Raw genomic sequence first — 16,195 nt, forward strand, 5'->3', positions numbered from 1 at the left:
TCAACTAGGCTTCTTTTGCCAGCACGGGTGATTTTTATAAGAACGGATCGCTTTTCATAACTCGTACGTAGTAGACATTGATCTTCCCATTGAAGATATTCAGCCACTTTCCCAAACTCGATCGTAGCGATCAAAGTCTATATAATACAGAGGTCAAGTCGTCCAGAACATTTGATCAAAAAGCGTGGGAAAGTTTTGACAGCTGGATGAAAAAGCTTCAATAATTTCATCGTAGCATACATTGAGGTTTTAGTTGTTGTGCATGCATTGGTCTGAAAGCAATTTCGGTAATTTTTACATCGTTTGTTCATAATATTGTACATAAAAAAGTACCAAAACTAATAGCCTTGTTTCCCGATTTTTTTCGTTTTCAAGTGATGAGTTAGGGAAAAAAATTCTCGATTCCGCGAGTTAACCATCTTATGTGTATGTGACACATCACTATATTTACCAATAGCTATAGCCAAGCACCATATTCATATAAGATAAGCCGTACACTCATACATACAAGATAAGGTTAGGATTAGAGTTGATAGGAATCAAACTAGGAGAAATAAAGTTAGAATCTGGAACTCAAAGTGTTCGCATCATTTGATCCGAAAATATATTAACTCGCGTAAATGAGAAGGAAATGTATAGTTACACTAGATTTTGTGCAGAAAAAGCACAATTGACCCTAAAAAGTGTTTGGTTGTATGGAGTCGCTCACAAACTTTTTCATCTAACTGTCAAAAACAAGTTATCAAAATGGTGGACCAAAATCGAGCTATGCATCGACCTCTGTATTATATAGACTTTGGTAGCGATAGTCAAAATGTCATAAAATTGTGGTTTCCTTGGATTTTTTTTTTGAACATTTGCTATATAGTACGTGTAATACGGACGTCACACGAGGCGTAAACTCAAAAAGTTTACGCTTGATTTGTATGGGAGAGCGTAAACTTCCTGTCAAAAGATTATAGGGTTGTTTGGCTGAAATTCAGTTTACGCCAAAGTTTACGCTTCGTGTGACGTACGTATAACTGAGCAGGATACTCACGAAATAAAATAAAGCAACCGTTGTATATAGGCAACTGGAACTATGGTTCCTCTTCGATCGAGTTTGGGAAAGTGACTGATTAAAGCGTGAATTAAAATTCGTCTGGATTTGGTTTAGCTTACAATTTGAAGTGAAGTGGCAATTAGATGTGTTTGGAGTACTTTTAGAGAATAGAACCGTGATTTTAAGACTGTTTGTGTATTCTGCATGTGTTGTTCCAATAAAAGTTTTCACCCGTTCTGTAAAAAGTGAAGTTATAATTTGGTTATAAGACCACCAATTTGGTTATAGGCTATGGTCTACCTGTTCTACCACCTGGTCTACATACACTTTGACTTCACCCTTTGTGGCCGCACGGTAACAGTAACTTGACAATTGATCCGATTAGCCACCTACGGTAGAAGAAATTCAGGCGCTGAAACTGAGGCTGCGCTCTGACCCCAATAAAACACGACATTCGACTAGAACAAACCCATATAATCATATGGAGATGCACTGTCAGACACAAACAAACAAATAAGACAAACATGTCAAATCCCATACATTTTTCATGTTCAATGTCGTGTTCGATTGGTGCTAGAGCGCCGGGTGAGTCCCAAATCGGGCCCAAATTTTTAAAATGAGTGAGAATGTGCTACTGGTGAATTGCTTCAAAGTATGTATGGATGCTTTGATTTCGTTTGATACTTTTTTCTCTTTTGCCTTAACAATCAAATTTAAATTCTATAGTGAACCTAAAACATCTGACCTAAATGGCAAATGAACTATAGAAGCATTCTTCTCAATATGAATTAGTGATGTAAGATCACATACGGATTCGTTCTGATGATTCGGATCAGTAAATTGAGCGAGTGAAACATGCATCAGTTTTTGAAAGAGCCAGACCATCACTTCCCTGCGAGAAACAAAGGCGATTGGTCGAATGCGCCAAATTAGCAAGTGAGCAGGTATCATTTTCGAATCACCATCTTTCTCTCTTCAGATAGCAGATCAGTCATATCTTACACGTATGTGATTCTTTATACCAAAAAGAGAAAGCATGGTGACTCCGCTCCGATCGAACTCATGCTTTGAATTCGACCACCCATGTCTTTTACAGGGTTTCGAATCATATAAGGGAATAGTTCAATCACTTTTGGGAATGTTGCAAATCGGAAGGGGAGTATTGCATGCAAGCTGTGGATGTTTGCAATCACTTAGGGGAGTTTTCCAATCGATTAGGGAAATGTTGCAAGCGTACTGTGGAGCTGTCATCAGACTGTGGGTGCCGCTGTAAATACCTTAAAATATTTTCGTCAATCTTACTAACTTATCATGTTTAATTATGGCTCCGCAGCAGGATTTATTTAGTTTATCATGTGTACAGCAGAATCCCACACGAAAACAACTCCAAACGATGTTTAAAAAAAAACATCATCGGTACCAATTCGTAGCTTTTTACACCGGCACCCACAGTCTGATGACAGCTCCACAGTACGATTGCAACATTCCCCTAATCGATTGCAAAACTCCCCTAAGTGATTGCAAACATCCACAGATTGCTTGCAACATTCCCCTACCGATTTGCAACATTCCCCAAAGTGATTGAACTATTCCCTTATATGATTCGAAACCCTGTAAGGCGTGTATACTAGAGGTGTCCCAAATGAACTAGAACCGTACGGTTCATTAAGTTCACGTTAAAATATGAATGAACCGGTTCACAAGAACAGAACGATTTAGTTCTTTTGATGAATTGAAATAAAAACTAATGAATGTTTTAAAAACTTTCGAAATCGGCACATTTATATGCAAATCAAGAAACGGTCGATTTAAAACTGCACAACGCGTTCTAGCGTAATATGACATATTGCCAATATTGATTTGCTGTTCAGGTGACCAGAGCCACCGAATAATCTGTAGTTCTACCAATTTTCGAATAGTGTACCGAATTACCGTAGAGTCCTGAGATGTTCTCATTTCTGTTTGACTGCAGATTTGGCATTAACTGACAGGTTTAGCAGAGAACGAACGATTGAATGATTGATCCGATGAATTGATGCGGATCATCTTTCGCTCGTATCAAATTTCGCGTTGCGTTCTTCAAAGTATGACTTTAAATTTAGATTTACGTCTTAAAACTTATGAATGAATTCCAAACCCCGAACCATGCTTGTAGGATGACTACCGGGTTTTGTAGTTCCATTGCTAATACCAGTTGAAAATGTGTCGTATGATATGTTGTGTTGGTATTATTTTGGCACTGGAACTATCTGTTTTACTTGTCATACAAATGATATAAAAAAGCCTTTCGCTTAACAAGCTTCGTTCTCGTTATGCGACAGTCCACAGTATTTTCTTTGAGAAAATGTTTAGCTTGGAAAATACTCGATTCGATATATTGTTACACATCGGATATATTATATCAATAGTTGAAGATTTATACCTAACAAATCTTGCAACGTTTTCAAAACTACTTTTTTCTGATAGGTTAATTGAAATAAATGTATGAACTTTGTAAAAAATACTTCCGAGTTGAAAAAACATCCAAACGATAGAGGACCGAAATAAAGATCCAAAGCGATTGAAAGAAAAACCCCGTAATGATTAAAAAAACGAACAAACCCTTAGTCACACTAGACAAAGTTTGATAAAACTAATTTGAACAATAGTGCACCATCCATTGTAGCGTAAATTGCTGGGTGTTTGCTTTTTACTTTCCGTCCCATGGGCGATAGCGATGGATATTTTGCTACGCGCTAGTTCCGTACACTCATCATTACTATCAGACAGCACGAATTCAGAAACATTTCATAGAAAACGTTAGAGTCAATCAATGTCTGATAAGTTGTTTTGATGTCTAACTCAAACCACCTTCCTCCCTGGTGAACAAAGTTTTCTTTACTGCTGCCTTTGGCTGTCAGCTTGTTCTACCGTTCGAACACATTTATTAGGCACGCGAAGTAGACTTGCATGTCTGCTAAAGACTTTTTTGTTTCTTTTAGTTGCCTGCAGACTTACAACGGCGAGGAGCCCAATCAAAACATCAAGCGATTGCCCGGAAACCCTTGGGTTTTTCTTAACGAATACCATCCCCTGCAGGGCGTGTAAACATTTTTGATGGTAAAGAATGAAGCACCGACACCTCAGTGTATGCCATACCTTCAATCAAACAATTCACCGCTAGGTAAAAATCAATACGTACTATTTACTTGGTTATTCACGCGTAACAAATACAGTGTACATTGTGTTTAATATTAGTATTTAGAGGTGCTTTGTGAGAAATCAGCCTATCAAATTAAACTCCGAACTATTACAATAATTCAAATGAAGGAAATAGCTATGAAGGGACTGGTCCAAATTTTCCGTTTTTTTGTTGCAGTTATAGAAGCTAGAAAATTAAAATATTTCAGTGTAAATACCAACCATGTTTGCAGGACTTGTTTCTAGCGTTACATAATATTACATTCTAATGAAATAAACAAATGTACATCACGCTCGAGCTCCGTTGTAACGAACGGGCATTGCTCATTTCTGGCTATGAGACTTCCTGTGAGTTTACAGTACACTCATATCCTGTATCGGACTCCCGCTGATCTTGAAGCCTGCCTGGCGCTTGACAATGTTTTATTGCTTCCATTTCCATTTTAGCCAATGTCCTCTACCATCGCGATACCGAAACTGCGGCGTTTGTCTGCCGTACCGGAAGAAGGAAACATTAAGTCTATCACATAAACAGTCATAATAGACGAAAATATGTCCTAACATTGCAACGTCCCAACTGTACGTTGGTTAGACATTACCACCAAAGCAAAAGGAGCCGAGTCCGGTAGCTTTTCCGTAGAGTGCGTTGGCTGTTTGTCTAAACCCGATCTGCTGTACGCCATGGTCTCAGTCCCGTTCGCGCATTGCTCCTTCATTTTTTGCTGTTTTAGGTCAACACAACCTAACAGCCAACCCAATTAATTCCCTCACGCGCTTCCCACGTCCCGGGGCCCATGCAATCTGCGAAACGTGTAAGGGGTAACCCGAAAGGGAGCAATGTTTGTAGTGGCAAAAATTATTACCAGACGATGAGGGCACGTAACCTTTCCTCGCAACATGATTTTTTCTTCCCACACACCACTGAGAACAAATAACGGGTAGTGTTACCATTAAGCCACTTGTGCTGATGGTCAGTTTTGCACCCTAGAAGCGAACTTTCAAACCAAAATATTCGTTGCTTCTGGCATAGCCATTCTCTTACCGCCATTTATTGTATGTTTTGCCATTTCAGTCTGTTTGTTTTTCTTTTGTTGTAGAATAACTGAAGGTTTGAGTAGGAACATGTGAATTAATTTCCGACACTCACAAATTTATTTACAGCCCACCTTCGGGGGCTTTTGGGGCCGTCATCAAAAACAAGGGAGGAGATGTACGTGACACAGTGCCGTACGCAGGCTGACAATTTTAAGACATTGTACCGTTTGTTTCGACACTGTAGTGGATTTGGAGAGTAAACAAAAAGAGTCCTGTGCGTAACAGCTTCTGTTCGTACGCAGTAAAATGACTACAGGGAATAGCTCCCAGCGCTGGGATAGTTGGCACACAATTAACTTTATTTCAACATTCAATCGTTGACTGGGGAATGTTCTAAATTATAAACATGGTGGGCTGGGAAGCAATTAATAGGTTTCCGCGTGCGTTATCTAATGAGTCCAAAGAAGAACGGTTAATTTTAGTCAGAGTACGACTTAGGAACATACCCGGCATGGGTTCGAGTCCCGTATAGACCGAGCTCCTAAACGCAGGACTGGCTAGTGAGTAGGGGTAAACAGGGCAAGAAAGTATGCTCTGTGTAAACATTATTTCACATCCAGTATAAATTCCAAGACTCAACATCTATTCATTGGAGTGTTCTATGAACATCATACAAGTTTTATAAGCCATAATTAACAAATAACAAAGAAAAATACAAAATAAGATTTCGTAGCATATTGATGCAGTTTTTACCATTTGGAAAATAAGCTTTCCAACAAGTAGTGTAGTATTTAAACAAGTGTAGTATTTGTAGTATTTCCGGTGGGCTGGCCATGTTGTACGCATGGAAACGGACGACCCAGCCCGTAAAGTCTTATTAGGCCGTCCGCAAGGACAGAGGAGGCGTGGTAGGCCCAAATTGAGGTGGCAAGATGGCGTGGAACCGTCCGCCATTGAGGCCGGGATAACGGACTGACAGACGAAGGCGCGAGACCGTGATCGGTTTCGGACACTCCTGAGGCAGGCCAAGACCGCAAAGCGGTTGTAGCGCCGGATAAGTAAGTAAGTAAGTAAGTAGTATTTGTTTACCCAATTATGCTAAGAGGCACAGCTTTAAAAGATTAGATTTCGTCGTCTGAAACGTGTAAAAATTATTTTAATTTTAATAACACATCTTTGAAAGAATTTGAAGAGCTTTGAAAGAGAATTTGAAGAGAAGCCAAAAGCTAATCAAAATATAGGAAGAAAAATAGGAACATTACACGAGGTGTGCGCAAAAGCGTAGAACATTACCTAAGCGCTGTTATTCTGGCTGTTATTTTCAACCTACTCAATTGCCCCACTGTTTTGACGTTTATCGTTTTGTTTACATGTGCCCATTTTGCCCCGCGTGTCAAAATAGTATATCATGAAACATCAACTTTTATTTCACACTTTTTTCATATGTTTACATTATTTTCAGAGCATTTTGTTTTTTTTTATGGATCCATAGATAAATTGTGGTGACACAAGAATAATTGTGTTTTTAGACAAAATCAACGACTAGACTGACTAAAGTTGTAGCGTCAAACAAGGATATCTCATATTACTCCATCTACTACTTGTCGTGCTGTCCTTTTCAGCCTTGCCTGTTCACGAACACAGTGCTCTCCAACCTTTTTTGGATCGCGGACCACTTGGCGTTGAAAATACATTTGCCGCGCCCCACATCTATTGAGGGCTTACATTTTTTTACCTTAGTTTAATGTTTTTGATGAAAAGTATATTTTTATCTTATTCTAGATATGCATGTTGGAAATTAGTCTTGGCTGTGAGGGAAAAATGTACCACATGTATAGTAATAAGCTTTTCTTCTTCAAAAAAAATTTCTTTCGGGGATCTCGTCTGTTAACGCCACGGACCACAGGTTGGAGCTCGCTGCTCAAACAGACCAACTAGCCATGTTTAAATCCTTTTTAACCATTTTGGGGGTAGTCCTGTGGTTTAGTCGTAAACTCGTAGAATTCAATATCATGCTCATGGGTTCATGGGTCATGGATTCAAGTCTCATATGGACCGTTGTTGTTGTTGTTTACAGGTTTAAATAGGTTTTGGACCTCTTAGGGCAGCGGTCAGCAAAGTTCGGCCCGCCACAACGTTCAATCTAACCCGCGAATTTTTTTTTCTAATTATGAAAGATGGGAAAAACCTATCCGTACATATATTAATGATCATCTTTGAGGAGTATCTCATTTCATAGCGTCAAACTCTTCCAACTTCGATTATCATAATATGGATAAAAGGAATCATCATTATGGTCGAACTCGAGGTTACATTTCTACTATCTAACATTGGGGCCCTTTCCGTTGTATGTTCGTAGGCTGAAATTTTAGCCTGTCAGCTGTTTGCATTGTATAGCAGTTTTCGAGCAGCTATTTAAGTGAGTATAATATACAGGTGGGCTTATCCCAAGGTGTATGAATATAGAAGGCTGATTTTTATCGCTTCTGCTTCTGAATGAAGAATTTAAGCGTGTTTTGAGTATTCGTCAAGCCTCAAGGAAGCTTGTTTGAACAAAAGTTTTCACCCATCTTATCACAAAGTGATATTCATATTTGGTTATAAAAAACATACTATGAGACCACCTGGACTACATATACTTGATTCTAATTCCACCACGTGATCTCTTTAATACACCTTGGGGTAAATGTAAACAACACCGTGTTTTCGAGCAGGCACTCGAATCTAATTCTAGCTTTGAGGCTATAATAACCTAGACTGAAAATTACAGGCTAGTTTTTTGTGTGGTTTTGTATGGAGTGTTTACATGATTTCAGCCTCCAACTGTCAAACTCCATACAAAAAAACTGACTAGAATCGTGAAGGGCCCCATTGACATTGTTTCACCGCAATGAGATGAGCAGAAACGAATATTAAAAAAATAAACTTGATTGTGGTTTTCACGAGTTTAACAAAAACACACTGTTCGAACAACTGGATGATTCAAGTTGTTTTCGGAGCAGAACAAATCCTTCAATGTTGTATTTTGCAGGCACATTCCTAGTGATAATAAATTAATTCCTAGCAAATTAATAAATTAGAAACGAAAAGGATTTTTCGCATTCTTGATCTTTGGCTAACAATCAGTACCAGTAAGAAAAATAAGTATCAACAAACTCCATGAAAGACACGGAAAATTATTAGAAAACTTTCCACGATTGAACACAAACTATTGCTTTTTACGAGAAGGACGATAGAACCTGTTCGTGAATAATCCGATATCAATTTGTCTGAATTAGACTACTTAGACTACTTGTTCGTAGAGCATTATGATAATTAGCTAATGTACTTTTTCGGAGATCATCAATAAGATTTTACTCTTGCTTTTTGTTTTGACTGATCACACTTTTGCGCACTCTATTACTGATACTTAACTGATGAATCTTTGTAATTTGATTTAAAAATTGTAAATATCAAGTTGAAACTTTATTTTGATGATATAATTACATAAAAACAACAATATCGATATCATTTTTTTTCTAAAATGTTTTGATGTAATAACGTAAGTGCAAAACAAACTTCATTCTCCTGGCCCGCGGCTTATGATCATTTACTAAATTTGGTCCTTGGCATCAAAAGTTTGCCGACCGCTGTCTTAGGGTATACCTCTGACCCCAACACAGGTTTGAGTCTCTTTCGCCTCTGAACCTCATATAGACCGGCCCCCCGTAGAACATCAGTTCACGTGGGACTGGATAAGACTCGTAAGCCGGCATGTATGCATAGGACGTTATGCCAAAAATAATATTTAAAACACTAGACTGAAATTGTCTATCCTTTCTACAGAGGACTGGCTCTAAAGGGAATCAAACCACTCTGGACCTTTCTTGGCCATTTCAGTTTCTAAATTAAGATTATCCAGCTATCACCCAGTCACTGTTCTATAGATTATCCAGCCACTGTTTCATGTTTGGAATTATTTGTTTTCCTCTACGTTTTAAAAAGAAAAGAAGGCCAGATTATTTTACACATTAAAAGAATATTTTTTCAAACTATCCATCAAATATTACTATCACCGGCAAATTCTGGGAAACAATAAAAATATACAGTACAATATATACCTTCAACAGCATGCAACACCAGAAGTAGTCGAAGTCCAATGGTGGTGAATGTGCCTATGCCGCTTTTGCCAATCCCGTCGGTAAATCTCCGTTTTCGCAAAAGCGCTAGCCAACGGTGAAACGGTTCAATGCCGATCTTCCTCATCGTTTGCGAATCACAGTATCCTCTATTTCCTTGCATTAATGGTTGTTTGGTGCAACATCGAAGCGTACACATAATACACTCCTTTCCAGGCAGATGAATTCTTCACCCTTACGCCTGGGCTTCGTGCCAATATTCCATTGGACCAGAGCGAACTGAAAACAAATTATTGTATTCCACACGTACGTTTTTCACATAATTGCCCTGCGTTACACGTTTACTTCATATTGCTTCAACTAGCTAAACACAAAGACTATATTCGTCTTGAATCATGAAATGACATGAAATGTAACACCATATATATTATGCGCTTTCATACCTTATTTAACCACTATAAGAAGATTGATATGATCGATTCAGAGCACTCACCCATAAAAGGTGTAATAGATATCATTGCATTAAGAGAAATTAGAATTCAATTATCAATGCATTATTTGAAGCTTTTAATCACAATACACTAGATCGAAAAGACAAATACACACTGAACTATATACACATTTCAGTAAGGATTGCGCACTATTTCATAGAATTATTTAAAGCTGCGTTTTCTTACTGAACAAACAAACCACGCAGCTAATACATTACAATTAACTTTATTCTATTTTCATACAACACAATATATTTAAGAATTTCATTACGTGCTCGATATCACTGGGTCTACCGTTATAACTGACCCATTTCCGGTGCTGTTTCCTCAAGAAACGTTTCCAGAAGCTATGCTGATTTGCAAGACTTTTTTTTTCTTTCGCTTCCGCCACTCATTACCTGTTCCCAGTACCAGAGAAAACAAAACCCCTAAAATCACTTCAGCAACCTGCTCTCCTCAGCAACAACTACGACTTGCTATCCACTCGTTATCACACCTTTCCCAAATGGGTATTTCAAAAGAAAAACAAACCTTTCGAACCATCCGCGCCGGAAATGGTCCGAAAAGTAAAAATTTGGCCACCCTCTGCTAAATCTGCGCCCGGAAGAGTTGGAACCATAGCACCAGAAAGAAAATCACACTCAATTAATCAAATTTCACTTCCTTCTCTCACACACAGTCGCACTCATTTACTCATATTCGTTCCAATATTCGAATCTACTGCTGCAAACAATGCCCAGTTGCGTTTGTCCTGTTTTGCTGGTGCGCTCGCTTTCCTTGTTTCCTCCATTCATTGTGCACACTGCTGATAAAGAATGCCCAAATACTCACTTAAGGAACCACTGCTAATCACTTTTTGCATTTGCCTTTGCCAGCTTCACAATTACCGCCGGGTCTTTCACGGCTCATTTTATTCCTTGCAGTGCGTTTCGGATTTTTTTTTTGCCGTTGTATTTCATGAAGTCGGCTTTCTCGATAGCTTTACATTTCGACGTACCGTGTGCTCCTTTTCCATTTCGAGATGATTTTCGTTCCTTGTTTGCTTTTGAATTCCAAAATACCACAATTCCGTTTTCATTCACTTAATTTCTCTTTCACCGTTTAAATGATTCAATTTGATTCAATTATTTCATCGTTGAACAGAAACACAATTTAAATTTTAATTCATTTTGATCGTGAGGAAGCATTATAATTCAAACTGCTTTTCAAAACATTTCCTCGCGATCTCTCACTTATTCACGCTGCTCTTTCTACCAAAGAAATAACCTTTACTAAACGAAAATAGCTCAACAAATTACACCCTGCTCACAACAAAGATGGTGATCGAATTTAACGTTCCATTTGACTGTCGCCGTTAAAACACCCGTACCGGTAGAATCGCATGACGTGCTGCAAGCAACAGCAACGACGAACCGTCCCGTGCATACCAAGCTACTCACTGTACTCGACTAATGTGCGATACCGAAAGGTGAAAATTCCTACCACCATCAGTCGAGCACAACCTCGTACTTCAGGATACTACAGAGAAAATCAAAAAACAACCTCCATACTAGGGATCCAACCCTCCCGAACGCAAGGCCAAACATTCTCTCGGCTCTCCGATGGAGCCTCCCCACAAGCAGCGAAGCACTTCGCCGGTGGAAAAGTTTGTTCATTCGTCCTGTGGCTACGTCTGGGCACCGCGCTTCCTATCCATAGGTATGTAGTGATGATGGTGCACGAATGTTGAAGGATTTTTCCTTTGCTATCTTCTCTATCTCTCACGATATGCGTTATTTTGGCAGGCCCCCGCTCTCTCTCTATCTCTCTCTCCCTCTCTCTCTCTCTCTCTCTCTCTCTCTCTCTTTCTCTCTCTCTCTCTTACTCAATCTGTATTGCTTTTCTCTGTTCGTCCTTCCTATTCTCTGCGCTCACTGACTAGGAATGATAAATACGAGTCGATTCGAGTCTGCGCAGTGTATGTCGAATTCGCCGTTTGAAAACAACAGATGAAAGGATATTTTCCAATCCACTGCAGACTGAGAGTGTCCAGGAAAAATTCCCTTCTTTTCTATTATTTGGCTTAACCCTTGAACGCTAATGTATGTTGACATTACTTTAAGAAAGTAGATATACGTAGATATAGATTTCCACAGTCGCCGCACACATTTGTACATAAATTACTAACTGAAACTAAATTTTACAATTGAAGTATTGTTTGCAGTGTTGTTCATTCATTTATTTGAGCAAACTACATATTTGTTAACAAAAACATTAGCTAAAGCAACATCAGCTGGAGGATTTACACATCTTTAAAACCCTGATTTTTTGCAGGGTCTTTTGCATTTCAGGCTAACGGATTACTTTTCCGGTACACTGCTACAGCCTTACACACGACCCCAATTCTACGACCTGTAAGTAATCGCAAAACTCACGACAGACGAAAGTTGCCAAGCCGTGTCATTTGTTGACTCACCGCCTCAGGTGAAGAAAGTGCCATCCCGAAAAGATGAGAAGACAGGGCACAAATTGTACCATCATGCGAAGCGGTATGCACTACGCGACTGTGTAATGCATAGTCCAACCCTACACACACATGTAAACTATCTTCCAATCTTTTACAATCTACACACAAGCAATACTTGCTGCCAGTGTGCGGATGATAAGAACAGTAAACCCTTCTGTCAGTCAGACTGCTTGGAAAGTATACATTTTTTATGCTTCCTGGTTCCATAATCCACAACTCTCCGTGAATAATTGATTGCTTGCAGTTTGCTTCATCACATTTTCTTATTCCGATAGCGTGGTTGAGGCTAGCGCAATGTGTCGGCCTGATACCTTGTCCTCGGATACTATCCGTTCGGATTTCGCATACGCATAGTTTATATAGCGCACCTCGAAATCTGTATTTGCTCATCGTTATCAGCTCTAAACGTATTTTGTTTGTTTTTTAGTTTTTGTATGTATCACTTCAAATATACATTATTCACACTATTTTTTATGAAAAGCAATATTAAACATCAAATGGCAACAGTAAAGGCACAAAAACAGCCAACGCGTATTTTACATTAATTGAAACTCGTTTAACTTTAAATCAATCTGCTATTCACAACATTTGATAATGCGAATCGATATTGTCCATCAAACATGGTGATGGACCTTCGTTAAACTATTTAGAATGTACTTTCACACAAACCGAATGATCGTTTACCTGAATTGAATTTATAGTTTTGATTTGCATATTCGTTTTAACCTTTCCCCAAAATCACCAGGTTCAGGTCAGAAATTGCTTCAAGCTGAAATCAAAATCCTGTACTGTTGTTGTCACTGGTGTATGGTCTCCATTGCCAGCCTGGTCGGACGATTGGATTCCTCGCCGGAACAAGTTCTCTGATAATTTGCATAATGGTAAACATTGAGGTAAAGGAGGTAAAACACCTAGCTAGAAGCGTCGGAAGTCACGCTTGTCACGGTTTTGGTTTGCAATTCGCTACCGAAACCCATTTTCATCGATCTGATTTCGAGTATTGCGCAATGCCCTTCGCATCACGCAAACTATATGAAATATTTCTAAATTTTTGCCCTCTTCAAACTGCCCATAAAATAGATTCACCCCATGAAGGTAGTCCCACCTAGGACAGAACGTTCCGGCTTACGCTCCTGAGAGCGTAAAAGGATCCAAGGCTCATCCTTGATTTATAGCTCCGTACAAAAACTTACCGACGAAGAAACATTCAACAAAGATTCGTCCTGAACGAAGGTTAAAAAGTTTGGTTACAGGAAGTTTAACCTTTTTTTTTTGTACAACGAATGCGTCGGAATGATGAAATTTAAGAGGTTAAAGATTACCTTACCGCCAAAGTGTCAACATCTGCTGGTCATTTTTATAAGAAATACACCAACTGAAAAAATAATATTTGACCGTGTGGGGTACAACACTGTTTTCACAGTTTTTGTATTGTATTATAACACAGTTATGACATCATTTAATCGATCAAAATATATTTCGGTACATCAGTTCAACATAATATTTTATATTATCAAAAAAGTAGATGCTTATATATAGACATGTTTGTTTGTTCTATTATTCCCCGATATTGATAGTATTGATATCGTATTTCAGTTTTGGTAGCGAACTAGTCCACGACACTACTAATACGTGTTTCCAATCGCTTGACATGACAAAACACGAAACTGAACCGAATGATGTTGTCGAACACGCAACAACACAATACGCGACAGAACATGACGGTTGAAACATTAAACGCAAACGACCGGAAGGGCCGAGTTTGGTTGCATGATTCGAAAAACCAACCGACCAGACAACACTGACAACTACCCTTCGGAATGCAATCGAATAGAACGCAGCTTCCGGTCTTATGTACCGAAGCTATTTTGGTAGCGTTTATCCTCGTTTGCTATTAGCCGTTTAAGGACTTTTCGCTTTCCTGTCATGACGGGCATCGCGCGACCAAATTTGCATGTCATCTCTGCTGTCACTTGTACCATTGGCAGTATTATATGCTAACTAGGGTTCTTAATTTAGTGGATAATCAAGGCTAATTTTAGACGATATTTGGGTTGTTGTTTTTTTTTCAGAAAGAGGATGAATTTACTCATGCTTACAATAAGCCTTTTATGTTTCCAAATTGACGTATAAATTTGTGTCAAGTTAAAACTACATTTTAAGCCATTTTTACGACTGTTTTGTTTTAACGTTACAGATAATAAATGTAAAACACATCAAATCCACCATCCACCAATCCATCAAAAAATTGAGCCACACTTTGCTCTATACGTGGATGAAAATGTTTTTATTCTGCGATGAGCCAAACTGTACATACAACAAAACATAAATTGCCTCCAAACAAAAGCTAATGAAACAGTAATAAAATAAGAAACTAAAAACAGGTTGATTCATTCAATGAAATTGTGTACTATGCTGTTGATCCACGCTCTGGCGTATAAAACACTACTATATACATCCGGATATCCGGGCATCGCACACCCTTTACCCCAGGACACGATTCCAACTTGCATATCGCCACAGACCAGTGGGCCACCAGAATCATACGCACAACTGCCTTTGCCGCCATCAACAAAGTCACCCGCACATATCATAGTTTGATCGATCTTTCCTTCGTATGTAGCATTACACAGTACTCGCGAAACCAACGGGATCTGGACCACCCGTAGCTTGTCAAAGCTTTCTTCTTCGTTTAGAGTGCGTCCCCAGCCGGTGACAACACATTCTCGATTGCTCAAAGCATTATCCAGGTGAAAGGCTAAAGCGATCGGTTGTGCGATTGTAGAAAATACTATCGCTTGTTTCAATTGCAGTAAAGCAAAGTCCGCTAACCAGCTATACGGAACATGGTCTGGATGTGTGATCACTGAGTCCACAGGATGTATCGTTCCTCCTTTTGCGTAAAACGCAGATCCAACACGCACGTTCATGTAAGCAGCTATGGTATCACTGCAATAGTGTTGATCAAATAGAAATCGTCAATATGTTGTCCCGAATATTCGGAAAATCATTCCGGTCACGATAAACTTGCAAGTTCAATTGAAGGATCTTACTCTACGCAATGACCTGCTGTTAATACCCATCGATTGGTAATTATCGATCCACCACAATGTGCTCGTTTAATTCACGTACAGACACTTGGTACGGATGCATTTCAATGTCTACTACATGGCCACCGACAATTCTGTATGTATTATTTCTATTTCCAACACATTCTGAAATTGACACAGCACTGCACAAAAGTATAAGTAGCTTCAATGTTTCGAGCATTCTTTTTTCTGTTTGTAAGACACACAGCGTTGAAGTGAAGCTTAAAAATGAAGCGAATTCCTAGTCAATGAACTGTTTTAAAGAGTGCTGATAGAACAAACACTTGAAAATATATTTGATAAGAATGTATTTTATAGCCATTATCTTGTATCTCATCATCATCTATCATCTATTCTTCTTGTTCTTCTTCTTTGGCTCAACAACCGTTGTCGGTCAAGGCCTGCATGTACCACTAATGGGCTTGGCTTTCAGTTACTTATTTATTACCATAGCAGGATAGGGCTTGAACCCATCACGGGCTTGTTGCTAAGTCGTACGAGTTGAGGACTGTACTTCGAGACCGTCCCATTACATCTGTTTATTTAATATATTTTATTTTATTATTCAATAGTTTTATTCTGCACTACAGTCGTTATAATTGTTCATATACCTTATGGGTGTGTGTGTAAATATTTTGAGACATCTGAAATTTTTGATTCATTTTAGGTTTCTTTCCAGGCGGACACAAGAACAAACCAATTTGGATGGCAAATGATGTCAATTTCCTATATGT

The 16,195-nt window shown here is 38.8% G+C and overlaps 2 protein-coding genes across 9 annotated transcripts in view; both read right to left on the bottom strand.

The window, feature by feature from the left end:
- LOC121596656 (protein sax-3-like) overlaps positions 1-11,389 on the bottom strand; it is a 48,188-nt gene extending 36,799 nt beyond the window's left edge. The window contains exons 1-3 of one of the 8 annotated variants that reach the window (XM_041921783.1): positions 11,236-11,389; positions 9,869-9,956; positions 9,358-9,762 (exon numbers count right to left, since the gene is read on the bottom strand). In XM_041921783.1, the coding sequence (XP_041777717.1) occupies positions 9,358-9,574 (217 nt within the window). In that variant the 5' untranslated portion in view covers positions 9,575-9,762; positions 9,869-9,956; positions 11,236-11,389. Of the gene's footprint in view, positions 1-9,357; positions 9,831-9,868; positions 9,957-10,697; positions 11,117-11,175 lie in introns of all 8 variants that reach the window. The other 7 variants (XM_041921782.1, XM_041921785.1, XM_041921778.1 and 4 more) reach the window with 7 other exon arrangements.
- Positions 11,390-13,908: 2,519 nt separating this feature from the next.
- LOC121597076 (trypsin-7-like) lies at positions 13,909-15,465 on the bottom strand. Its single transcript, XM_041922570.1, has 2 exons — positions 15,426-15,465; positions 13,909-15,321 (listed from the first exon to the last, which is right to left on the bottom strand). The coding sequence occupies exon 2, from the start codon at positions 15,300-15,302 to the stop codon at positions 14,763-14,765; it is 540 nt and encodes a 179-aa protein (XP_041778504.1). The 5' UTR covers positions 15,303-15,321; positions 15,426-15,465; the 3' UTR covers positions 13,909-14,762.
- Between the last annotated feature and the right edge of the window lie 730 nt (positions 15,466-16,195).

Source organism: Anopheles merus, chromosome 3R, assembly GCF_017562075.2.
Source record: "Anopheles merus strain MAF chromosome 3R, AmerM5.1, whole genome shotgun sequence".
NCBI lineage: Eukaryota > Metazoa > Arthropoda > Insecta > Diptera > Culicidae > Anopheles > Anopheles merus.

What these genes read in the sequence shown, in the direction of transcription:
- LOC121597076 (XM_041922570.1), bottom strand. Translation starts at nt 15,302, where the DNA reads ATGAACGTGCGTGTTGGATCTGCGTTTTACGCAAAAGGAGGAACGATA.